Source organism: Leucoraja erinacea, chromosome 2, assembly GCF_028641065.1.
Source record: "Leucoraja erinacea ecotype New England chromosome 2, Leri_hhj_1, whole genome shotgun sequence".
In the NCBI taxonomy this organism is placed as follows: Eukaryota; Metazoa; Chordata; class Chondrichthyes; order Rajiformes; family Rajidae; genus Leucoraja; species Leucoraja erinaceus.
The window spans coordinates 136,534,024-136,561,826 of NC_073378.1; the positions used below are offsets into that span (position 1 = coordinate 136,534,024).

At 48.8% G+C, this 27,803-nt stretch overlaps 1 protein-coding gene across 1 annotated transcript; it reads left to right on the forward strand.

Moving 5' to 3' along the window:
* LOC129705653 (aquaporin FA-CHIP-like) lies at positions 1-27,803 on the forward strand. Its single transcript, XM_055649329.1, has 4 exons — positions 1-898; positions 18,783-18,947; positions 21,319-21,399; positions 27,619-27,803. The coding sequence occupies exons 1-4, from the start codon at positions 530-532 to the stop codon at positions 27,796-27,798; spliced, it is 795 nt and encodes a 264-aa protein (XP_055505304.1). The 5' UTR covers positions 1-529; the 3' UTR covers positions 27,799-27,803.

Genomic DNA, 27,803 nt, shown 5'->3' on the forward strand with positions numbered 1-27,803 from the left:
GGAGAAACTCAGCGGGTGAGGCAGCATCTATGGGGTGAAGGAATGGACTCGACCCGAAACGTTGCCTATTTCCTTCGCTCCATAGATGCTGCCTCACCCGCTGAGTTTCTTCAGCTTTTTTGTCTACCTTCGACTTTCCAGCATCTGCAGTTCCGTCTTAAACACTTCATAACACAATTCAGATTCAGCTCATGGGATGGGTAGAACTGGATTGAACGGGGGGAACGGCGTGGACTTAATGGGCCGAATAGACGCTGTATCTTGCAATCAATGTTTAAAAAGTTGCAAGGGCGCGTTGGGAAGTCAACACCTCCCTCCCTCTCTCCCAAAGATCCTAGAGCGGATCTTTGCTCTCTCCTCCCCGCTAAAGCTCTATAAAAAGTATTCCGAGCGGCCCCTCCCTTAGTCTGAAACTTGCGAGGAGTTAGTGGATACATTTCCACTGCCGTCTCACGGGGAACTGCTGTTATTTTTGGGGAGAGGGTGTAGGCTGGCAAAGGGTGAAGGTGAATCTGTGGCAACAGCGAGAATGATGAGGGAGGTCCGGCGCTGCTCCTTTTGGAGAGGAGTACTGGGGGAATTTGTGGGGATGACCATCTTCGTTTTTCTCAGCACGGGCTCGACCACCAAGTGGACTCCGAACGGGTTCCCCGCCGACGTGGTACAGATCGCCCTGACCTTCGGCTTGTCCATCGCCACTTTAGCCCAGTGTCTGGGGCACGTCAGCGGCGCTCATCTCAACCCAGCCGTCACCTTGGCTCTGCTCACCGGCTGCCGCCTCAGTGTGTGGCGGGCACTGGCTTATGTAGGCGCTCAGATGCTGGGAGCCGTCACTGCCAGCGCTATTCTGCTGGGGGTCACCCCTAATTCCAGGAACAGCACCCTGGGACTCAACGCGGTAAGGACCGACACCAACCCCCCATCCCCTCCCACCCTCCCACTTTTAACGCCGCCGTCTAAGACATAATACAGACACAAAGTGCCCCAGTACCTCGGCGGGTCAAATTCAAGTTGGTACAGTGATATTTGTGAGGCAGCATCTCAGGAAAACATGGTAAATTCTAAGGTTCTAGGAGCAGGATTAGGCCATTCGGCCCACACAGTCTACTCCACCATTCAACCGTGGCTAATCTATCTTTCCCTCTCAACCCCCGTCTCCCCATAACCCCTGACACCCCTTACAAGTCAAGAATATGTTAGTCTTTGCCTTGAAAATACCCAAATGACAGCCCCGACAACCGTCTGTGGAAATGAATTCCACAGATTCACCACCCACTGATTAAATACATTTCTCCTCATCTCCTTTCTGATGGAACGTCCTTTTATTCTGAGGCTGTGGCCTCTGGTCCTAGACTCTCCCACTAGTGGAAACATCCTCTTCGCATCCACTCTATCCAGGGTTTCATTATTCTGTAAGTTTAAACGAAGCGCCGTTCTCCCCCCCCTATCCTCATCCTTTTAAACTCTAGCGTGTACAGGGATACAGTTTGGGGTCGGGAACCCTCCTTCAGACTAGTTGCACCAGCAGTGTTTGGCAACACGGGAGATAAAGTGCCCCCCACCCCCCACCCACCGCCTACCGAGGGAGACAGAAGGTGTTGGAGGAACCCTCTCAGGAACGGCATAACCTGTTGACGCAATGGATAGAAGATGGATAGTTTCAGGTCGGGACCTTTCTTCAGAATGAAGGAGTCCCAAGAAGGCTCGCGAACTGCAGATGCTGGAATCGTGAGTAAAACACAAAGTGCTGGAGTAACTCGGCGGATCAGGCAGCATCTGTGGAGGACGTGGATAGGTGACGATAAGTCGGGACCCTTCTTCACACCGCGCCTTGTCCTTTTTGCAGCTTTTGAGATGTGTGGTGGGACGATATGAGCAGAACTAGCGTTGTGTTGTGAGCAGGGATTTGAACGTGCGCACCTCCTTCCAGAAGCCACATTGTCCCCTCCCCGTCTTGAACCGAGCCCAGCATATGACCAATAAAGTTTGCAGACGCCCCCGTGTTTGCAGGCGCTCACAGATGTATATATATACAGTATACACATATTTGTATACATATTTGTGTACGATGTACACACACACACACACACACACACACACACACACACACACACACACACACACACACATATATATATATATATATATCATACACAGATATATACATGGTTTGGTGTATGATGGATATATTCCACACTTGCCCACACCATGTGCAAGAGGTACATATTCATAAACACACCATTCTTGAGCCAGAACTGGCGACCGACCTTCTGTGCTGGGCTAAGGAGGGGAGGAGGAGGGGGGGGGGGGGGGGGGGGGGGCAAGGGTGTGAGCGCCTGCAAACACGGGGGCGTCTGCAAACTTTATTGGTCATATGCTGGGCTCGGTTCAAGACGGGGAGGGGACAATGTGGCTTCGGGAAGGAGGTGCGCACGTTCAAATCCCTGCTCACAGCACAACGCTAGTTCTGCTCATATCGTCCCACCACACATCTCAAAAGCTGCAAAAAGGACAAGGCGCGGTGTGAAGAAGGGTCCCGACTTATCCACGTCACCTATCCACGTCCTCCACAGATGCTGCCTGATCCGCCGAGTTACTCCAGCACTTTGTGTTTTACTCACGATTCCAGCATCTGCAGTTCGCGAGCCTTCTTGGGACTCCTTCATTCTGAGGAAAGGTCCCGATCTGAAACTATCCATCTTCTATCCGTATATATATATATATATATATATATATATATATATATAGAGAGAGAGAGAGAGTGTATACAGTACGTGTGTGTGAATGCGGAATATAACTAGGTTAGTGTGTGTGTGTGTGTGTGTGTGTGTGTGTGTGATTGTATTGAAGTATTTGTCTGTCTATAACCTTGCGTGTATGCGACTGTGTATCTCTACGTGTGTCTCCGTGTGTGACTATGACGGTGGGTGTGAGTATCAATATGTCTCTGTGTGTCTGTTTTGGTGATAGCATTTGTGTGTGTGTGTGTGCGGGTGTGTATCTGACATAGCTTGTGTCTGCCGGTATAATAGTGTCAGTATACCTGTGTGCATGTTACTGGTTATATGATTTGTGCGTTGATGTGTCTATCTCTGTGTGTACACTGCTGTATTTGTATTTGCACGTGTCTGTGTTTGTGTATTACGTGTTTCTGTGTGTGTGTGCTTGTCCGGAAGTGGATTGTGAGTGTATGTGCACGTGTATCTTGGAGTGAGTGTGCTTGCGTGTGTAGTGTGCGTGCATGCATCTGTGTGCATATGTGTGCATATGTAGTGAATGTGTGACTGTGTGTGTGTATGCGTATGTACATGTGTAGTGTGTGTTTGTGAATGTGTGTGTGTGTGTGCATAAGTACTTGTGTAGTGTGAGTGTGTGTGTGAGTGTGTATAAATAGTTGCTGTGGCCTGACGGTGCTCGGGTTAATTGCCTTTGGTATGACTTGTCCGTCGAGTGTAGGCTAGTGCTAGTGTATGGAGTAGCGCTGGTCAGCGCGGACATGGTGGGCCGATTGTCCTGTTTCCGAGCTGTATCTCTAAAGTCTAAAGAATGTGTGCAGACTTTGTGCACAGTTCTTGTTTTGTATATGTTTGTATTCTGAATAAAGTTCATTTTTGGAAATTAAAATTAAAAAACACTTCAGTGGAAGCAGCCACACTAAATCAGCGTGAAACGTCGCTCTCTTTTCAAAACTCATGTGCGAGGACTGGTGGTGCAGCGGGCAGAGCCGCTACCTGGCAGTTCCAGTCACCCTGGTTCGATCCTGGCCTCGGGTGCTCTCTGCGTGGAGTTTGCACGTTCTCCCCGTGACCGCGTGGGGTTTCCCCACATCCCAAAGACGCGAGGCTTGGCAAGTTAGCTGGCCACTGTACATTGCTCCCTAGTTCGGGTGAGTCGAATTACTGTTGAAACACAACGTATTTGTGCTATAACACTAGGATAAGCGCTCGACCAAGTAGACCAAGCACACTGCCAAAGTAGTATCTAAACTACATACGGTAGACACAAAATGCTGGAGTAACTCAGCGGGATAGGAAGCATCTCTGGAGAGAAGGAATGGGTGACGTTTCGGGTCGAGACCCTTCTTCAGACTGATTGCCAGGGGAGAGGGAGACAGAGATATGGGAGGGTAAGGTGTGAGAACACATCAAAGGGGTCGATGCTCCAAGGTTAATGCAGAATGGTACATTGTTGGCTGAGGGGAAGGTGACAACAAGACATGCAATCAGTAATATTGGGACTAATCGGAGAACTGGGATGGGGAGGGATGGAGAGAAGGGGAAAGCAAGGGTTACTAATTTAGAGAGATCAATATTTCTTCAGTCCCGATGAGTTACTCCAGCATTCACGTCCGATGATACAATTATCAAGAAAGCTGCAACCTTGTCGTTGCAGTCTTCAGGCTCCTGTACCTTCTACCTGAATGTAGCAGGGAGATGAGTGTGTGGCCAGGATGGTGTGGGTCTTTGATGATACTGCCAGGCTTTTTGAGGCAACGACTGCGATAAATCCCCCCTCGATGGAAGGAAGGTCAGAACCGATGATGGGCTGGGCAGTATTTACTACTTTTTGTAGTCTTTTCCGCTCCATGGCGCTCAAGTTGCCGAGTCACATACACAAGCAACCGGCCAGCATGCTCTCTACTGTGCACCTGTAGAAGTTAGAGCCATCAGCCTATTAAACCTGGCTCGGACAAAACTCTGATTATTAATAACCCATTATGTGTTATTTGCACTTTATCAGTTTATTTATTCATGTGTGTATATATTTATATAATGGTATATGGACACACTGATCTGTTTTGTAGTCAATGCCTACTATGTTCTGTGTGCTGAAGCAAAGCAAGAATTTCATTGTCCTATCAGGGACACATGACAATAAACTCTCTTGACTTGACCTGACTTGACATCTGCAGTTCCTTCTTACACATCTAACCTACACATACACACCTATGCTATAGTTTAGAACAATAACTCTGTATTCATTAATAATCTATCTGCATGCTGACAAACACACGATCTAAATATTCGCCCTGTAAACCCAGTCCCAATAGCACACGGCAATCTAAAATGCCTTTACACTGTTCAACTATGGGACAGTATTGTGACAACTATTCTTGACCACAAAATCAGAGTTGGCAATGTATGTGTGAGAGAGAGAGAAGTGTAGGGGAAGTATGATTACTGCACATGATCCACATCACACCATTCCCACATATCTAAGATCTTCTGAAATGTCACTATCATATCTGCCTGCACCACCACCCCTGGCAGCACCTTCTAGCAGTTTACTGGAGTTTATCTCGCACTTAACGTTATTCCCCTTTACAGTATCTCCCTCTTCTCCGCTCTCCTCATCGGGTACCGAAGTGTGAAAACGCACACCTCCAGATTCAGGTAGACAAAAATGCCGGAGAAACTCAGCAGGTGAGGCAGCATCTATAGAGCGAAGGAAATAGGCGACTTTTCGGGTCGAGACCCTTCTTCCTCCAGATTCAAGGACAGGTTCTTCCCAGCTGTTATCAGGCAACTGAACCATCCTACCACCAACTAGAGTGTAGTCCTGACCTCCCATTTACCACAATGGAGACCGTCGGACTATCTTTAAATGGACTTCACTAGACTCCATCTTGCACTAAACGTACTTCCCTTTATCCTGTATCTTTGCACTGTGGACGGCTCGATTGTAATCATCATAGTCTTTTTGCTGACTGGACACCATGCAACATACAAAAATGTCACTATACCTCAGTAAACGTGCCAATAATATACCAAACTAAACACATCACCCTCAGTGTCCTGTACATCTGTAAACTTTAAGTTAGAGTTAAAATTGGCATGTCGTAAAGGTAATGCTACAATTGTTATGGGAGATTTCAACATGCAGGTAGGCTGGGAAAATCAGGTTGGTACTGGACCCCAAGAAAGGGAGTTTGTGGAGTGCCTCCGTAATGGATTCTTAGAGCAGCTTGTATTGGAGCCTACCAGGGAGAAGGCAATTCTGTATTTAGTGTTGTGTAATGAACCGGAGTTGATAAGGGAATTTGAGGTTAAGGAGCCAGAAGGAGATAGTGACCACAATATGATAAGTTTTATCAAATCTACAATTTGAGAAGAAGGGTAAATCAGAGGTGTCAGCATTACAGATGAACTATGGAGCCATGAGGGAGGAGCGGGCCAAAGTTGACTGGAAAGAAACACTGGCAGGGATGACAGTGGAACAACAATGGCAGGTATTTCTGGGAATAATACAGAAGGTGCAGGATCGGTTCATTCTTAGGAGGAAGACAGATTCCAAGGGGAGAAAGGGTCGACCGAGGCTGACAAGGAAAGTCAGGGACAGGATAAAAATAAAAGAGAAGTACAATATAGCAAAGATGAGCGGGAAGCAAGAGGATTGGGGAATGTTTAAAGAGCAACAGAAGATAACTAGAAAGGTAACACGGGGAGAAAAGATGAGGTGCGAAGGTAAGCTAGCCAAGAATATAAAGGAGGATAGTTAAAGCTGCTTTAGGTATGTGAAGAGGAAAAAATTAGTTAAGACCAAAGTTGGACCATTGAAGACTGAAAAAGGTGAATTTATTATGGGGAACAAGGAAATGGCAGATGAGTTGAACAGGTACTTTGGATCCGTCTTCAATAAGGAGGACACAAACAATCTTCCTGATGTACTAGTGGCCAGAGGGTCTAGGGCAGTGGTTCCCAACGTGGGGCGTACGCCCCACAGGGGGGCAATTTGATTTTTAAGGGGGGCAATTGAGCGCGACTGAGGAGGTCTGGGTCCAAATTTCCGATTTTTTTGGGGGGGATTTTCCATCAGGTAAACATATGTAGTTTATGTTTCAGATGTTATTTTGAGTAAATAATTTTTTTGGGGTAAAAAAGGTCTTTATTGTGTAGTTATTACATAATCACCGCGCCATCGCTCTTCATGCACGTCGCACGAAGCGCGCGAGGTCATGGGAGAACCTTATTTATTGAATTGGATTTAGAAATGCGATTCAAAAAGCTTTTGCTAAGTTACCATTATAATATCTATTTCCTCCGTTTTCTCTCAAGGGAAAGCAAGGGGGGGGGGGGGGGTCATGGTTTTAGAGATGATTAGGTGGGGCATGGCCAAAAAAAGGTTGGGAACCACTGGTCTAGGGTGATGGAGGAACTGAAGGAAATCCACATTAGGCAGGAAATGGTGTTGGATAGACTGATGGGACTGAAGGCTGATAAATCCCCAGGGCCTGATGGTCTGCATCCCAAGGGATGCATTGGTGATCAATGTATTCTAGATTCAGGATCAGTTCCTGTGGATTGGAGGGTAGCTAATTTTATCCCACTTTTTAGAACGGCGGGAGAGAGAAAATATGGAATTATAGACCAGTTAGCCTGACATCGGTGGTGGGGAAGATGCTGGAGTCAATTATAAAAGATAAGATAGCCACACATTTGGATAGTAGTAACAGGATCGGTCCGAATCAGCATGGATTTGCGAAGGGGAAATCACGCTTGACTAATCTTCTGGAATTTATTGAGGATGTAACTGGGAAAATGGATAAGGAAGAGTCAGTGGATGTAGTGTACCTGGACTTTCAGAAAGCATTTGATAAGGTCTCGCATAGGAGATTAGTCGGCAAATTTAGGGCACATGGTATTGGGGGTAGAGTGCTGACATGGATAGAGAAGTGGTTGGCAGACAGGAAACAAAGAGCATGGATTAACAGGTCCCTTTCAGAATGGCAGGCAGTGACTAGTGGGGTACCGCAAGGCTCGGTGCTGGGACCGCAGCTATTTACAAGATACAAGATACATTTATTTGTCACATGTGCCAGATGGCACAGTGAAATGACATTACCATACAGCCATACAATAAAAATTAAGAACACAACACACGATAGAATTCAACATAAAAACATCCCCACACCCAAACATCCCCACTACCAAAGTCCACAGGCCGCGCCGGGCGAAGACTGATGCTGGCGGCCCTCTACAAGGAGCCCCAGGACTCCGCGATGATGGTCAGCATCACCTGCATTGGAAGCTCTCCAAACCAGAGCTCCACGATTTACAATATATATTAAAGTTTTAGATAAAGGGATTGCAAGTAACATTAGCAAATTTGCAGATGACACAAAGATAGGCGGCAGTGTGAACTGTGAGGAGGATGCTATGAGAAATGTTCAAGAGAGAGCTAGATAGGGCTTTTGAAGATAGAGGTCAGGGGATATGGGGAGATGGTAGAAATGGGGTACTGATTGAGGATGGTCAGCCATGATGACATTGAATGGCGGTGCTAGCTTAAAGGGCCGTTTGGGCTACTCCTTCACCTATTGTCTACTGTCTATTGGGTCAAAGAGAGATACAGTGTGGAAACAGGCCCTTCAGCCCAACGTGCCTACAATGGCCAACATCTCCCAGCTACATTGGTCCCATCTGCCTGCACTTGGTCCATATCCCTCCAAACCTGTCCTATCCATGTACTTGTCTAACTGTTTCTTAAACTAGTTCCTGCCTCAACTACCTCCTCTGGCAGCTTGTTCCATATCCCCACCACCCTTTGTGTGAAAAAGTTACCCCTCAGATTCTTACTAAATCTTTTCCCCTTCACCTTGAACCTGGTCCTCGCTTCACCTACTCTGGGCGAGAGAGTCTGTGCATCTTCTAGATCTATTCCTCTCATGATCTATACACCTCTGTAAGATCACCCTGCATCTTCCTGCATCCAAGGAATAGAGACTCAGCCTACTCTATCTCCCACTATAGCTCACACCCTCTAGTCCTGGCAACTTTGTCCCTTTCACCATAAATCTATGCCCTCTAGTATTTGATATTTTCACCCTGAGGGAAAAAAAAAGTTCTAACTGTCCACCCTAGCTATGCCTCTCATAATTTTATATATCAGGTCCCCCATCAACCTCTGGTGTTGCAGAAAAAGAAATCCAACAATCCTCAAGTCTTGTTGGAAGGAACTGCAGATGCTGGTTTCAACCGAAGATAGACACAAAATGCTGGAGTAACTCAGCAGGACAGGCAGCATCTCTGGATAGAAGGAATGGGTGACGTTTCGGGTCGAGACCCTTCTTCAGACTCAAGTCTTGTCAGATTTTGCCTTTCTAAACCTTACATAAGTTTTTATTTAACTTTTGACTAAACGTGCAATGTCTCTTGTTATCCAAGGTCAGTAGTAAAAGAGGAAAGCAATTCACTCCAGGGTGTGATGTTCAACGTTCACTAATGGTTAAAGATGATGAGTATATAAATAGGTCATTCTAAACTTCACAGCAAGTCATAAACAGTTTTGCGTTGTCAGCTGTTCCCAAGGGCAGCATTGTTTTTGATCAGCAGATTTAGAGATACAGCATGAAAACAGACCCTTCAGCCCACGGAGTCCGCACCGACCGATCTGTGCACGCTAGTTCAACCCTACACACCAGGGGCAGTTTAACCTACAAACCTGCACATCTTGTTCAGTGTGGGAGGAAACCGGAGCACCCGGAGGAAACCCACACGGTCACAGGGAGAACTTACAAACTCTGTACAGACAGCACTTGTAATCAGGATGGAACCCAGGTCTCTGGTGCTGTGAGGCAGCAGCTCTACCTGCTGCGCCACCGTGTCACCCACGAAGATCCCAATTCGCAAATGTGTTTTGGTTTTTGATAATTGTCACATAGACCAAGGTACAGTGAAAAGGAGTTACAAGGAACGGCAGATGCTGGTTTACAGAAAAAGACACAAACTGCTGGAGTAACTCAGAGCGGTCAGGCAACATCTCTAGAGGATATGGATAGGTGATGTTGAATAAGGAACCAGTCTGAAGAAGTGTCCTGACTTCTTCGGACTCAGTGAAAAGTTTTGTTTTGCTGGCTATGCCATCCAATCAGATAATATTACACATAAAACCAATTAAGCCAAACTCAAGTACAGCAGGTAAAGGCAAAGGGAAGATACAGTTGTCAGCATTGCCACACAACAGTTCCAGAGACAAAGTCCAATGTTCATAATGGTTTAGAGGTGAATCAGTACCCTAGCTTATGGAAGGACCGTTCAGAAGCCTGATAACAGGCTGGAAGAAGCTGTTCCTGAGTCTGGAGGTGCGCGCTGAGAACACCAGGGCCACTGTGGACATGCGCAGTGTCTTCGTTGTGGCTCCCCATGTGGTGCCGGCTAGGCAGCGTATCAGTGCGGCATGGGCACTTGTCTTTGCCTTTGCACCTTCCAGGTGTTGTTTGAATACCGCCGAGTACTGCGCCCCGGTCTGGTGCGGTAGTCCTCACGCCAAGAAGCTGGACGCTGCCCTCAACAGCGCCCTGCGGACTGTCTCCGGATGCCTACGACCCACCCCAGTAAACCAACTGCCCGTCCTCGCTGGCATCGCCCCAGCCAACATCAGATGAGAAGCAGCCACGCTGGCCCTCTCTCGACAGGCACAGACCAGTGAATCCCACCTCCTCCATCAGATCGTCACAGAGACACCACGACAAGTGCGCCTCAAGTCACGGCGCCCCTTTGCCACGCAAGCCCAAGAGCTGCTCCACACAACTGGCGCTTCTAAGGCCGCCTGGGTCAAGACGAGATGGAGAGACCAGTGGAAGTCAGCTGAACCATCTAGGCTACACCATTACATCAATGACCCCATGGACGTCCCTGGACAGGACCTGCCCCGAAAGCAGTGGACAACCCTCAACCGCTTGAGGACAGGCGTCGGACGCTATGGAGTAGCGATGAAGAGGTGGGGCCTCGTGGACAGTGAGCGCCTCCTGCGAGTGTGGGGACCCAACACAGACAGTGGAGCACATCGTCACCAGTTGCCCCAAACACCGGTTGGCCACCGAATGGTGAACGAGGTCTGACTGACCTGGACAATGACACGTTGGCCTGGCTCGACTCCACGGAGCTGCAGGTCTAAAAGACATACGACAGAAGAAGAAGTGGTGCGTGCTTTCAACCTTCTGTACCTTGTGCCGGACAGGAGCGGGGAGAAGCAGGAATGACTGGGGTGGGACAAGGACATGTCTTTGATCATAGACACAAAATACTGCAGTAACTCAGCCGGGCCGGCAACATCTCTGGATAGAATGAATGATGCTGGCAACTTTTCCAAGGCAACGTGAAGTGTAGATGAATGGGGAATCTGTGTGATGGACTGGCCTACATCTACAACTCTCGGAAATTTCTGGTGCAGCGATCTCAGGCAAACTGACTTTTGCTTCATAATACAGACACAAAATGCTGGAGTAACTCAACTGGTCAGGCAACATCTCTGGAGGAAAATTATATGTGATGTTTCGGGTCAGGACACTTCTTCAGACTGGATCCTAATCCGGTAGGCGGCGCGACTCTCATCAGCAGCGGCCTCTGCAGCCCGTCCGCGTTTTTATTATTTTTTGTCTATGTTTTTATGTAGTTTTTGTTATTTTTTGTTGGGGTGTGTGTGTGCGGGGGGTGGGGTGGGGTGGGGGGGGGGGGGGGGGGGGGGGGGGGGGGGGGGGGTAACTTTTAAATCTCTCCCTGCATGGGAGACACGACCTTTTCTTGTCGGGTCTCCGTTGTCGTTGGGGCTGCAACGAGGAGCGGCCTCCAACAGGAGAAGACCGGGGACTCTGGTGCCGACGACTCACCTCACCGTCGCGGGGCTGGCCGAGTCCAGAGCGGGTGGAGCGGTGGTGGAGCGCTGCTGCTGCTGCGGCCCGACCTCCGGAGATTCGGAGGCTGCAACTGCGGGTCTGGCGGACGGCGGCACCGGGAGCCCGCGGGTCCCTGGAGGGAGACCGCTTTTCAGGGCTCTCGCAACGGCGACTTCACCTGCCCGAGTTGCGGGGTCGAAGAGATCCTGGAGCGGGGCTTGACATCACCGCCCCGCGCGGCTTGGAATGGCTGCGGGACTCTGCGAGCGCACGCCGGGGGCTCCAACACCAAGACCCGGTGTGCGACCTTGCACCACCCGGCGTGGCTTTAATGGCCGCGGGACAATCGCCATCGCCAGCCGGGGGCTATGACTTTGACTCTGACATCGGGGGGGGGGGGGGGGGGGGAGTGCAGTGGAGAGATAAGTTTTTTTTTGGCCTTCCATCACAGCGATGTGATGGATGTTTATGGTGTCTGGGGTCTATTTTTGTTTGTAATGTATGGCTGCAGAAACGGCATTTCGTTTGGACCTCAAGGGGTCCAAATGACAATTAAATTGAATCTTGAATCTTGATCTGAGGTTGAGGATGGGGATACCCTTTGAAAACTCCTTCTCTGGTAGTTGTTTAGTTGCCTACCAGATCTATGGTCTGATTCATTGGTTATAAGATCGCTAACCTCTGTGTGATGTGTGCGGCTTTGGTCATTAGCACACAGACAACATGGAGTAAATATCACCAACAATCCATCCTGGACCCAACACATTGGAGCCACAGATCATTGAATCACATTGGAGCTACAGCCTAAATTTCCGTGGTGCAGCGGTAGAGTTGCTGCCTCACAGCGCCAGAGACCCGGGTTCAATCCTGACTATGGGTGCTGTCTGTACGGAGTTTGCACATTCTCCCCTTGAGCTGTGTGCGTTTATCCGGGTGCTCTGGTTTCCTCTCACAATCCAAAGACGTGCAGGTTTGTAGGTTAATTGGCTTCGGTAAAGATTGTAAATTGTCTCTTGTACAAGGCGATTGCTGGTCAGTGCGGTCTCAGTGGGCTGACGGGCCTACTTCCGCACTGTATCTCTAAAGCTAAAAAAAGACCACAACACTGTGGGGATACCTACAGCTGAAGGTCTGCAGTGGTTCACAACCATCGTGTCAAGTTATCGATCAGGAAGCAATGATCAGGCACATGCCTCTATCAGCATCAATGGTGCTGAAGTGGAAATGGTTGAGAGCTTCAGGTTCCTTGGCATTAATATTACTACTGAACTGCCGTGGAGCAACCACATTGATGCAACAGCCAAGAAGACCCATGAAAGCCTCCATTTTTTCAGGAGACTAATGCCCCTGTCCCACTTAGGAAACCTGAACGTAAATCTCAGGAGACTTTGCGCCCCACCCAAGGTTTCCGTGCGGTTTCCGGAGGTTTTTGTCAGTCTCCCTACCTGCTTCCACTACCTGCAACCTGCGGCAACCACCTGCAACCTCCGGGAACCGCACGGAAACCTTGGGTGGGGCGCAAAGTCTCCTGAGATTTACGTTCAGGTTTCCTAAGTGGGACAGGGGCAGGAAGTTTGGCCTGCCTCCAACAACTCTTACCAACTTCTGCAGATGCACAGTGGAAAGCATCCTATGGGGTTGCATCACAGCTTGATTTTGGAACAGCTCTGCCCAAGACCACAGGAAAGGTGCAGAGAGTTGTCGATGTAGCCCAGTCCATCACACACACCAGGCCTCCCACCATTGGCTCCATCCTTGGGAAGCGGCCAACCAAAGGGACCCAGCCAATGTTGGTGCAAGCAAGTTCCTCTTAGTCATGGATCAGTCAATGGCTCCCAGAAAGTGGCAACGCAAGTAGATAGAGTGGTGAAGAAGGCATATGGTATTGGTCAGAGCATTGACGATAAGGACATCATGTTACAGCTTTATAGGACTTTGTTTATGACACATTTCGAGTATTGCATGTTCAGTTTAGATCAGTCTAGTGTATTGTCACATGTACTGAGGTACAGTGAAAAGCTTTTGTTGTGTTAACCAGTCAGCAGAAAGACAATACACAATTACAATTGATCCATGTTCAGCGTACAGATCCATGATAAGGGAATAACGTTTAGTGCAAGGTAAAGCCAGCAAAGTCTGATCAAGGATAGTCCAAGGGTCATCAAATAGGTTCGTAGTAGTTCAGCACTGCTCTCTGGTTGTGCTAGGATGGTTCAGTTGCCTGATAACTGCTGGGAAGAAACTGTCCGTGAATCTGGAGGTGTGCGTATTCACACTTCCATGTAGTTCTGGTCAGCCCATTACAGGAAGGATGTGTCGGCTCTGGAGAGGGAGCAGAGGCGGTTTAGGGGATATTAGCTACAGGGAGAGGTTGGGCAGACTTGGATTATTTTCTCTGCAATGCTGGACGTTGCAGGGAGACCTGATAGAGGTGTGTAAAATTATGAGGCATAGATAGGGTAGACAGTCAGAACCTTTTTCCCAGGATGGAAAAATCAAAGACTAGAGGTCATAGCTTAAGGTGAGAGGGGCAAAGTGTAATGGAGATAGCAAGTTTTTTACACCAATGTTGGTGGGTGCTTGGAACATGCTGCCAAGCGTGATGCTGGAGGCAGAGATGTTTAACAGGGTCTGGATAGGCACGTGGACAGGCAGGGATATGGATCACGTGCAGGCAGACAGGAGTAGGTTGGTTTTGGCATCATGTTCGGAATGAACACTGTGGGCTGAAGGGCCAGTTCCTGTGCTATATTCTAAGCCCTTAAAGCAGGAAAGGAACGGGATGTATTCTTGGTGGGAACTTCAATATCATGGAACGCAATGTCCCCTGCCTACATGTGATCTATATCTGAAGAAGGGTTTTGGCCCGAAACGTTGCCTATTTCCTTCGCTCCATAGGTGCTGCCGCACCCGCTGAGTTTCTCCAGCAATTTTGTCTACCTTCGATTTTCCAGCATCTGCAGTTCCTTCATGAACCTGTGATCTATATCCCTCCACTTCCTACTTGCCAAGTTTAGTTTAGTGAAGTTTAGAGATAGAGAGCAAAAACAGGCCTGAGTCCACACCGTCCACATCGACCAGCCATCCCCACATGTTAACACCATCCTACACACACTAGGGACAATTCCCATTTATACCAAGCCAATTAACCTTGGTAAGGAAGGAAACCGAAGATCTTGGTGAAAACCCACACAGGTCACGGGGAGAACGTAACAACTCTGTACAGCCAAGCACCTGTAGATAGGATCGAACCCGGATCTCTGGCGCTTTAAGGCAGCAACTCTACCGTTATGCCAGCGTGCCAGCCTTCTGTTCTAGTAAAGATGAACGTGTTGTGATAGCAGTCTGCTGGGGTGCAAAGGGTTAAACTCTGCAGGGTTCTGCAGCTAATAAAACATTAGCAAGATTTAAAACCTTGTTTTGTTGCCAAGTTTCCAGGTTAAGCAAAATAAATTAAATATGTGAATCGATCAATGGGTTCATAAGAACAACTTGAAGGCTTGTGTAATGTCTTTCACTCAGTTCCAAAACTCATTTGGGGCAGCAAGGTAAGTGCAGTAACTCAGCGTGTCACGAGCATCCCTGGAGAAGTATTGTAGGTGACCTTTCAGGAACGGTCCCACCCCAAAACATTTAGTGTAGTTTAGTTTTGAGATACAGCACAGAAACTGGTCCTTTTGCCCACCGAACCGGCGCCAAACAGGACATGAATACTATCCTACACACACACACACACACACACTAGGGACAATTAGATTTTTTTTTACCAAAGCCAATTAACCTACAAACTTGTTAAAGAAGGAACTGCAGATGCTGGAAAATCGAAGGTAGACAAAAATGCCAGAGAAACCTACAAACCTGTACGTCTTTGCAGCGTGGGAGGAAACCGTACCCGGAGAAAACCCACGCAGGTCATGGGGAAAAGGTACAAACTCCGTACAGACCGCACCTGTAGTCTGCCTTGAACCCGGGTCTCTGACGCTGTAAGGCAGCAACTCTACTGCTGCGCCACCGTGCCACCCATGGACTTTACCTTCCCTATTTTTCCAGAGATGTTGCCTGATCCGCTGAGTTACTGGCATAACTCAGCATCTGCAGTTCTTTCCTATTATCGTTTGGCATTAGTTGGCCCATGAAACACACAGGATAAAATGAGTGGTGCATTTCACATGACGTTGCACAGAGTTACGAAGGGCCTTCATGTTATTCTCAACTACATACACCAAATTATCTCTATGTTGAAGGAACGTTGAACATGGAACAGAAAAACTGTGATGTGTAGGAAGGAACTGCAGATGCTGGTTTGTACTAAAGATAGACTCAAAACGCTGGAATATCTCAACAGGTCTGGCAAGAAATAGGTGACGTTTCAGATTGAGATTGAAGAAAGGTCTTAACCCGAACTGTCACAGTTTTTTTCTTCAAGCACACTGCAATGCCCGGTGCAACAAATCATCTCTCCCTGCATGTGATCCATACCCCTCCGTTCCCTGTATATTCATGTGTCTATCTTAAAGCCTCTTGTACGTATGGCCCACAGACTGTGCTGAGCATAATACCAAGTTAAACTAATCTCTATGTGTACGTGATCCAACTCCCTCCTTTCCCTGCCTATCCTTCTGCCTATCCAGAAGACTCTTAAACGCTGTTATCCTACCTGCCTCCAACGCCAACCTCGGCTGTACATTGGTGGGCTGTTCCTGTGCTGATAACAGATGGGAAAAAACTGCCCCTGAAACCGGAGGTGTGCATTTTCACTATTCTGTAGCTCTTGCATGATGGGAGAGATGAGATGAGGGAGTCACTCGTCCTTGGTTATGCTGGTGGTCTTCCCAAGGCAGCATGAGGTGCAAATGGAGGCAATGGATGGGAGGTTGGATTGCGTAATGGTGTGGGCTGTGTCCACAACTCTCTTGAATTTCTTGCGGTCATGGATGGTGGCAGGTGGAGAAGATGGTGATGATGATGGAACTGGTGGTGGAGATAATGGTGGTGATGATGGTGGAGATGGTGGTGAGGATGGTGGTGTCGTTGATGATGGAGATGGTGGGGATGATGTTGGTGTTGATGGTGGAGATGATGGTGGAGATGATGGTGATGATGATGGAACTGGTGGTGGAGATGATGGTGATGATGGTGGAGATGATGGTGGGGATGATGTTGGTGTTGATGGTGGAGATGATGGTGGGGATGATGTTGGTGTTGATGGTGGTGTGGATGGTGGGGATGGTGGTTGTGATGGTGGGGATGGTGTTGGTGTTGATGGTGGAGATGGTGGTGGTGATGATTGTGGGTGTTGGTGGAGTTGTTCATACTCCTACTTTCTTTATTAACCAAGAATGTTTTGCAACATTTGAGGAATTTCATTTGTCATACAGCCACACTAATAAAAAGCAACAGAATACACAAAATACATTTTATCATGAACATCCACCACAGTGACTCCTCCACATTCCTCACTGTGAATGAAGGTGAAAAAAAGTTCAATCTTGTCCCTTCTTTGTCCTCAAGCGGCCGGGGGCCTCTAACCTTCCGTTGACGGGATGATCTTACTCCCGTAGACGGTGGCGAGCCTCCTCATCAGGGCGATCAAGCTCCTGCATTGGGAGGGATCTCAGTTCCCCCGTGCCGGGCGATCTACCCCGGGTCGGGGATAATCGAACGTCGTGCGACTTTTGGGGCTTCCCGACGTCTGTCTCATCCCGAGACTGCGAGCTCCTTGATGTCAAAGTCCGCAGGCCGCGGTTGGACGTCGATCCCAGGCAAAGGATCGACTCCGATGGTAAGTTCACGTTCCCGCGGTGGGTATCAAAGTCAGTCCCAATCCTCCAGCTCCACGATGTTAGGCTGCAGAGCGACCGGAGATACGACCCGGAAAACAATCGCATCTCAGGCAAGGTAAGGGATTGAAACAAAAGTTTCCCTTGACCTCCCCCCCCCCTCCCCCCGCCCACATAAAACAAACTGGAGAACATTAACACAAACTTTTTAAACATACTAAAAATAACAAAAAAAAGACGAAAAGGACTGTAGGCGATGCTGCCATCGAAAGGGCAGCCCGGTGGAATATGGTGGTGATGATGGTGGTGATGATGGTGGGTTTTGGTGATGGAGATGATGGTGGGTGTTGGTGGAGAAGATGGGGGCTGATGGTGATGATGGTGGAGTTGATGGTGGAGATGGTGGAGATGATGGTGGAGATGATGGTGGAGATGGTGGAGATGATGGTGGAGATGATGGTGGAGATGGTGGAGATGATGGTGATGGTGGAGATGGTGGTGGTGTTGATGGTGGAGATGGTGGAGATGGTGGTGGAGATGGTGGTGGTGATGATGCTGGTGATGATGGTGGAGATGGTGGAGATGATGGTGATGGTGGAGATGGTGGTGGTGTTGATGGTGGAGATGGTGGAGATGGTGGTGGAGATGGTGGTGGTGATGATGCTGGTGATGATGGTGGAGATGGTGGAGATGATGGTGATGGTGGAGATGGTGGTGGTGTTGATGGTGGAGATGGTGGAGATGATGGTGGAGATGGTGGTGGTGTTGATGATGGTGATGATGGTGGAGATGGTGGAGATGATGGTGGAGATGGTGGTGGTGTTGATGATGGTGTTGATGATGGATATGATGATGGAGATGATGATGGAGATGGTGGTGGTGATGGTGGAGATGATGATGGTGATGATGGTGGTGAAGATGGTGGTGATGATGGTGGTGGAGATGATGGTGGAGATGATGGTGGAGATGATGGTGGAGATGATGGTGGTGATGATGGTGGTGGTGATGGTGGTGATGGTGGAGATGATGGTGGTGATGATGGTGGTGGATGATGATGATGGTGGGTGATGATGGTGGAGATGATGGTGGTGGTGATGATGGTGGTGATGATGATGGTGATGATGATGGAGATGATGATGGAGATGATGGTGGTGATGATGGTGGTGATGATGATGGTGGAGATGATGGTGGAGATGATGGTGGAGATGATGGTGGTGATGATGGTGGTGATGATGGTGGTGATGGTGGTGATGGTGGTGATGATGGTGGAGATGGTGGAGGTAATGCTGTGGGGCTGACCACTGCCTGCATGTCGACGAACGTGTTTGCTGTTACCCATCTCCCTGGCCTTTCGTACGTTGATGTTGGACCATGGGTTTGTTTTTCAGCTGGCAGAGGACGTGACACCGGGGCAGGGTCTGGGCATCGAGATCATCATCACCTTCCAGCTGGCGCTCTGCGTCTTTGCCACAACGGACAAGCGGAGGTCCGACCTCACCGGCTCCGGCCCGTTGGCCATCGGGCTGTCGGTTGTCATCGGCCACCTGATGTCGGTGAGTAATGTCGGCCCAGAGGACCTGTCAGGTCGAGCAGCAGGTTGCAGGGGTGGGGCAGGAGGTGCTCCTAATGTGTTGCTCAATGGAGTTGAAAGATGCAGCTTTGGAAACAGGCCCTTCAGCCTTCGAGCCCGTGCCCAGCAGCAATCACCCGTTCACACTAGTTTTGTAATGTCAGGGAATGGCCACTTTTCCATCACTAACAATAGAAATAGAGGAGGTGGAGAAAATGTTCAGGAGACAGAAAATTCGGCGATCTCCAGGACCGGACAAGGTTTCCCCTCTACTCTCAAACTCTGTGCTGAACAACTGGCACCGGTCTACACAGACATTTGCATCCAGTCCATGCAAACCTGTACTGTCCCTGCATGCTTCAAAGTCTCCACTATTGTTCCTGTACCCAAAAAGGCAAGGATTGATGACCACAGACCTGTCGCACTGACCTCTGTAGTCATGAAGTCCCTTGAAAGACTACCTGAAAAATATCACAAACCCCCTGCTGGACCCCCTGCAGTTTGCATACCAGGCCAATAGACGCAGTCAACCTAGGCCTGCCCTTCATCCTCCAGCACCTAGACCGCCAGGAGACCTATGCAAGGATTTTGTTCGTTGATTTTAGCTCTGCATTCAACACCATTGTGCCAGACCTACTCACTCCAAACTTTCCGAGTTGACTGTGCCTGAACCCCTCTGTCAGTGGATCACCAACTTCCTGACGGACAGGAAGTAGCATGTGAGGCTGGGAAAGTACATCTCGGACCCACTGACTCTCAGCATAGGAGCACCACAATGCTGTGTACTCTCCCCTCTCCTCTACTCTCTCTACACCAACGACTGCACCTCCACTGACTCCTCTGTCAAGCTTCTCAAGTTTGCGGACGGCACAACCCTGATTGGACTGATCCAGGATGGGGAGGAATCTGTCTACAAACAGGAAGTGACACAGCGGGTGTCCTGGTGCCATCGCAACAACCTGGAGCTGAATGTTCTTAAGACGGTGGAATTGATAGTAGACTTTAGGAGAGCTCCCCCTCCCCTCACCCCACTCACCATCAACAACACCAGTCACATCTGTGGAGTTATTTCAGTTCCTTGGAAAACATCATCTCCAGGCTGGAGTAGTTGGTGGCCACCCATTAAGGGAGACCACCATCGACTCCACAGTCAAAAAGGCACAACCGAGGATGTACTTCCTGCGGCAGCTGAGGAAGCACAATCTGCCACAGGCAATGATGGTCCAATTCTACACGGCCATCGTAGAGTCTGTCCTCACCTTCTCCATCATGGTCTGGTTTGGCTCAGCCACCAAGCACGACACCCGGAGGCTGCAGCGAATTGTCCGATCAACTGAGAAGGTTATTGGCTGCAACCTTCCCTCCATTGATGAACTGTACACTGCAAGGGCCAGGAAGCGAGCGGGCAAGATCATCTCTGGCCCCTTTCACCCTGGCCACAAACTCTTTGAATCACTTCCCTCGGGAAGGCGACTCCGGACTGTCAAAGCTGCCACAGCCAGATATAAAAACAGCTTTTTACCACGAGCAGTAGCTCTACTCAACAACCAAAAGTCTGTAGCCTCCTTGTGCTCTGGTATTTTATTTCATTCTTCACATGTTTAAATTATAATGTTTTATTCTTAATTGTTTACTGTATATCATGTTGTTACTTGCGAGCAAAGCACCAAGGCAAATTCCTTGTATGTATACATACACGGCTAATGAAATGTAATCAATTCAATTCATGGAAGGAAATGGATTGTACGGGCAGATAAGAGTTGGACATGGCATCATGTACGGCACAGACATTGTGGGCTGAAGGGCCTGTTCCTATGCCATGATACCGTGATATGTTCTATGTTAAGATACTTGGACAGATATATGGATAGGAAGGTTTTCAAGGCAATGGGGGCAAATGGAACTAGCCCAGAATGCCTACATGGTCGGCATGGACAAGATGGGCTGGAGGGCCTGTTTCCGAGCTGTATAGCTCTCTGACTCAGTGACAGCCATGCAATACCCATACTATTGGGGCAGCACAATAGCACAACATGCTGACTCGCAGCCTGCGATGCCCGGATTCGATCCAGACCTTGGGTGCTGTCTGTGCGGAGTTTGCTCGTTCTCCCTGTGACCACGTGGGTTTCCTCCAGGTGATCCGGTTTCCTTCCACATCCCAAATGCATACAGGTTTGTAGGTAAATTGGACTTTGTGAATTGCCCCTGGTGTGTAAGGGAGTGGATGAGAAAGTGGGATAACATAGAACTAGTGTGAACGGGAGATCGATGGTCGGCATGGACTCGGTGGGCCGAAGGGCTGTTTCATTGCTGTATCTCTAAACTAAAACAAAGGCAACTTATTTTCCCCGCAGATTGGCTTCACTGGATGTGGGATGAATCCAGCACGGTCGTTCGGTCCAGCCGCTGTTACTGGTGATTTCACGAATCATTGGGTGAGTTGGCACGTGGGCTGTGCAGTGCAAAACAATATTCCATTGGGTCTCCTCCCATTTCCTCCAAATCCAAGGCGCAGCTATGGGCACGTGCATGGGCCCCAGCTATGCCTGCCTCTTTGTAGGGTACGTCGAACAATCCTTGTTCGAGGCGTACCATGGCCCTATCCCCGAACTTTACCTCCATCGATGACTGCATTGGTGCTACCTCCTGCACCCATGCAGAACTCACTGACTTCATCCATTTCACCACCAACTTCCACCCGGCACTCGAATTCACCTGGACCATTTCCAACACCTCCCTACCGATTCTAGACCTCACTATCTCCATTGCAGGTGATAGACCACTAATCGACATCTACTATAAACTCACTGACTCCCATGGCTATCTGGACTACACTTCTTCCCACCCTGTTTCCTGTAAGGACTCCATCCCCTACCCTCAATTCCTCCGCCTACGCCGCATCTGCTCCCAGGACGAGGCATTCCACACCAGGGAGATGTCCTCATTCTTCAGGGAACGGGGTTTCCCCTTTTCTACTGTAGATGAGGCTCTCACCAGGGTCTCTTCTATACCCCATAACTCTGCTCTCACTCCCCATCCCCCCACTCGTAACAAGGGCAGAGTCCCCCTTGTCCTCACCTTCCACCCTACCAGCCGTCACATATAACAGATAATCTTCCGACATTTTCGCCACCTCCAACGGGATCCCACCACTGGCCACATCTTCCCATCTCCTCCCCTGTCTGCTTTCCGCAGAGATCGCTCCCTCCGCAACTTTCTGGTCAATTCGTCCCTTCCCACCCAAACCACACCCTCTCCTGGCACTTTCCCTTTTAACCGCAGGAGATGCTACACTTGTCGCTTTACCTCCCCCCTTGCCTCCATTCAAAGACCCAAGCAGTCTTTCCAGGTGCGGCAGAGGTTCACCTGCACCTCCTCCAACCTCATCTATTGCATCCGCTGCTCTAGATGTCAGCTACTCTACATCGGTGAGACCAAGCGTAGGCTTGGCGATCGCTTCGCCCAACACCTCCGCTCGGTTCGCAATAACCAACCTGATCTCCCGGTGGCTCAGCATTTCAACTCCTCCTCCCATTCCGAACCCGACCTTTCTGTCCTGGGCCTCCTCCATGGCCAGAGTGCGGCCCACCGCAAATTGGAGGAGCAGCACCTCATATTCTGCTTGGGTAGTTTACACCCCAGCGGTATGAACATTAACTTCTCCAATTTCAGGTAGTCCCTGCTTTCTTCTCCCCTTCCCAGCTCTCCCTCCGCCCACTGTCTCCACCCCCCACCCTCACATCAGTCTGAAGAAGGGTCTTGACCCGAAACATCGCCTATTTCCTTCGCTCCATAGATGCTGCCTCACCCGCTGAGTTTCTCTACATTTTTGTCCACCTTCCATTGGGTCTCGGTCCTCGTCTTGGGTGGTGGTGGAGGCACCCATGGCCTTTGAAAGACTTATGGTTAGGTCACATGGAAATGCAGGGGATGGAGGGATCTGGGTTATGTTCAGATAGATAAGTGTGATTGTCTTACCATCATGCCTGGCATGATTCTTGCGTTCCATTACTCTACGTTCTTAAATCTGATCATTGAAGCATTGTCATAGAGTCATACATCGTGGAAACAGGCCCATTGGCCTAACCTCCCCACACCGACCAACAGGTCCCAGCTACAGTAGTCTCACCTGCTTGTGTTTGTTCCCAATGTTGGGGAAGTCCAGAACCAGGGGCCACATTCTAAGAACAAAGGGGAGGCTATTTAAAAGTGAGATGAGGAAAAAACGTTTCCACCCAGAGAGTTGTGAATGTATGGTATTCTTTGCCACTGAAGGCAGTGGAGGCCAATTCACTGGATGAATTTAAAAGAGAGTTAGATATAGCTCTTGAGGCTGTCGGATCCTCGCCTTGATCTGAATGTAATAAACACACTTCAAGGACACTGAACATAAACGCTTTGGTTTATTTGCCCACCATTCCTTTACATCCCCACAACATGTGTCCTCTGACCTTTTTGACTCATTGTAACACGTGATACATTTAAATATGACGTCAGTCACCATGACATCACCCACTACCAAAACGTTACCCCTCAGGTACCTATAAAATCTTTCCCCGCCTCACCTTAAACCTACGTACTCTGGTTCTTGACTCCCCTACTTTGGGCCAGAGAATCTGTGTATTTACCCAATCTATTCCTCTCACAATTTTGTACACCTGTATCGGATCACCCCTCATCCTCCTGCGCTCCAAGGTATAGTCCCAGCCTACTCAACCTCTCCCTGCAGCTTACCCTCTCAAGACCTGGCAACATCCTCGTAAAACTCCTCTGCATTTTTTCCAGCTTGCAAAAAACATCCAATACATGAATATAATCAAACCAAACTCGTACAAGAGGTAACGTTAAGAGAAGAGTGTTTCAGTAACGGATATGTTACAATGTTGAGAGCTATATTCTGCACTCTTCCCCTATGCATACATAGTTTGGAGCCCACCTATACATCTATACATACCTCGAACCAGCCAATCTCTCTCTACTAACACTCCACTCCGCCTAGCAGAGCTGGCCCTTACCCTTAACAACTTCTCTTTCGACTCCTCCCACTTCCTCCAAGTCCAATGCGTAGCTGTGGGCACTCGCATAGGCCCCAGCTATGCCTGCCTCTATGTAGGGTACGTCAAGCAATCACTGTTCCAGGCATACACTGGCTTTATCTAACTCTATCCCCGCTGCATTGACAACTGCATCGGTGCTACTTCCTGCACCAATGCAGAACTCACTGACTTCATTAACTTTACTACTAATCCCCATCCGGCACTCAAATTCACTTGGACCATCTCCGACATCTCCCTGCCTTTTCTTGATCTTACTGTCTCCATCACAGGAGAGACTTATCCCCTACTCCCAATTCACCCGTCTACACACATTTGTGCCCAAGATGAGGTGTTCCATACCAGGACATAGGAGATGTCCTCATTCATTAGGGAACAGGGGTTCCCCTCTTCCATCATAGATGAGGCCCTCACTAGGGTCTCCTCGATATCCTCTTGTTCCTCCCCCATCCCCCCAGTCACAACAGAGTCCCCCTGGTCTTCATCTTCCACCCCATCAGTCGTTGCATACAGCACATAATCCTCCCACATGTTCGCCTCCACCTCCAACGGGATCCCACCACTAGCCACATCTTCCCATCTTCACCCATTTCCTTTTTCCTTTCACCTCCACAACCCCCTGGTCAACGTCCCTTCCCACACAAACCACCCCCTCCCCAGGCACCGCAGGAGATGCAACACCTGTCCCTATACCTCCCCCCTCGACTCTGTCCAAGGACCCCGACAGTCTTTTCAGGTGAGGCAGAGGTTCACTTGCATCTCCTCCAACCTCATCTACTGTTTCCGCTGTTCCAGGTGTGGAACTGTATATATCAGCGAGACCAAGCGCAGGCTTGACGATCATTTCGCTGAACACCTCCGCTCTGTCTGCCTAAACCTACCTGATCTCCCGGTTGCTCAACACTTTAACGCCCCCTCCCATTCGCACACTGACCTTTCTGTCCTAGGCCTCCTCCACTGTCAGAGTGAGGCCCAGCACAAATTGGAGGAACAGCACCTCAGATTTCGCTTGGACAGCTCACACCGCCAGCAGTATGAACATTGACTTCTCTAACTTCAAATAGCCCTTGCTTTCCCTCTCTCTCCATCCCCTCCCCCTTCCCAGTTCCCCCACCAGTCTTACTCTCTCCAACCACATTTTATCTCTGTTTGCTTTGTTGTTACCTCTTCCAGCTAACAACGATCTATTCTACGTTTTCCTTGATCTCCATTCCCTTTGTCCTATTTTCACACCTTACATTTCCTCTCCCTCTCCCCTGACATCAGTCTGAAGAAGGGTCTCGACCCAAAACATCGCCCATTCCTTCTCTTCAGGGATGCTGCCTGTCCCGCTGAGTTACTCCAGCATTTTTGTCTATCTTCAGTTTAAACCAGCATTTGCAGTTCCTTCCTACACATCTATACATCAGATGAGGTATCGAACATGAAATGGGGTAGCAAGAATCTGTAGATGCTGGCTTATAAAAAAAGATGCCCATTCCTTCTCTCCAGAGATGCTGACTTGCTGAGTTGCTCCAGCACTTTGTGCTTTTATTTTTAATAGAATATGGAATATGGTTTGGGATCACTGATACACAAGACCAGATATAGAATATTGAACATGCAAAGGAACAGGCCCTTTGACCTACTCTGTCTGTCCCGTCCAACTTGTCAATCAAACCAATCTCATATAGTGATAGAGTCATACAGATGCAGGCCCTTCCGCCCAATTCATCCATGCTGACCAAGATGCTCCATCTAAGCTCGTCCCATTTGTATACTTTCGGCCCACAGTCCTATAAACCTTTCCTTTCCATTTACTTGTCCAAAAATATTTTAAATGCTGTTATAATACTTGCCTCAGCTACCTCTTCTGGCAGCTCGTTCCATATACCCACCACCCTCTGTGTGAAAAAATGACCCCTCAGGTATGTATTACATCTTGCCCCTCTCACCTTGAACATATGTCCTCTTGTTTTTGATTCTCCAACCCCTAACTTACTCAGTCTCTCCCTATTTATTCCTCTCATGATTGTGTACCATAAGGTCACCCTTAGCCTGTTCAACCTCTCCCACAGCTCAGATCCTCCAGTCCCATCTTGTACAAGGTGTGGTCTCGCCGACATCTTGTTCAAGGAATGGGGTTATCAACATCTTATATAAAGTGTGCTCTCAACGATGTTTTGTACAAAGTGTGTTCTCAGCAACGTGCAAGGAGTGTTCTCACCAATGTCTTGTACTAAATGTTATTCCCATTATCCTGTATCTGTACACTGTGGACGGCCTGATTGGAATCATGTATTGCCTTTCTGCTGACTGGATAGCACGCAAGACGAAAGCTTTTCACTCTACCTCGGTAGACGTGACAATAAACTAAACTAAACAAAACAAGGCGTTGTCTCACCAACGTCTTGTAGAAGGTGTGATCTCACCAACATCTTGTACAATGTGCGGTGTCACCAATGTCTTGTAAAGAGTGCGGTCTCACCAATGTCTTGCACAAGCTGTGGTCTCACCAACGTTTTACATAGAAACATAGAAACATAGGTGTAGGAGGAGGCCATTCTGGCCTTTGAGCCAGCACCGCCATTCATTGTGATCATGGCTGATTGTCCCCAATCAATAACCCGTGCCTGCCTTCTCCCCATATCCCTTGACTCCACTAGCCCCTAGAGCTCTATCTAACTCTCTCTTAAATCCATCCAGTGACTTGGCCTCCACTGCCCTCTGTGGCAGGGAATTCCACAAATTCATAACTCTCTGGGTGAAAAAGTTTTTTCTCACCTCAGTCTTAAATTACCTCCCCTTTATTCTAAGACTGTGGCCCCTGGTTCTGGACTCGCCCAACATTGGGAACATTTTTCCTGCATCTAGCTTGTCCAGTCCTTTTATAATTTTATATGTTTCTATAAGATGCCCCCTCATCCTTCTAAACTCCAGTGAATACAAGCCTAGTCTTTTCAATCTTTCCTCATATGACAGTCCCGCCATCCCAGGGATCAATCTCGTGAACCTGCTCTGCACTGTCTCAATCACAAGGATGTCCTTCCTCAAATTAGGAGACCAAAACTGTACACAATACTCCAGATGTGGTCTCACCAGAGCCCTATACAACTGCAGAAGAACCTCTTCACTCCTATACTGAAATCCTCTTGTTATGAAGGCCAACATTCCATTAGCTTTCTTCACTGCCTGCTGTACCTGCACGCCAACTTTCAGTGACTGGTGTACAAGGACACCCAGGTCTCGCTGTATTCCCCCTTACCTAACCTAACCCTATTGAGATAATAATCTGCCCCCTTGTTTTTGCTGCCAAAGTGGATAACCTCACATTTATCTATATTATACTGCATCTGCCACGCATCTGCCCACTCACTCAACCTGTCCAGGTCACCCTGCAACCTCCTAACATTCACTTCACAGCTCACACTGCCACCCAGCTTTGTACAACGAGTGGGCTCAGCAAAGTCTTGTACGAGTGTGTTCTCACCAGCGTTGTGTGTCACAAGTGGTCTCACCACTCTGATCCCTGTCCCTTCACTCGCCGCCTGTTCACGCCTGCTGTTGCCCGTTGCGTGTAGTGTGTGCTGTCTGACCACTGCCTTGTTCCCTTCTGGCCAGCTGTACTGGGTGGGCCCGGTGATCGGAGGGATTGCCGCCGCGCTGCTCTACGACTTTGTGCTGACCAGCCGGCCCGAAGATGCGTCTGAGCGGCTGAAGGTATTGACCAGCGGCCCGGCCGAGGAGTACGACGTGGAGGGCGAGCGGGACAGTGCCAGGATGGAAATGAAGCCCAAGTGAAGGCG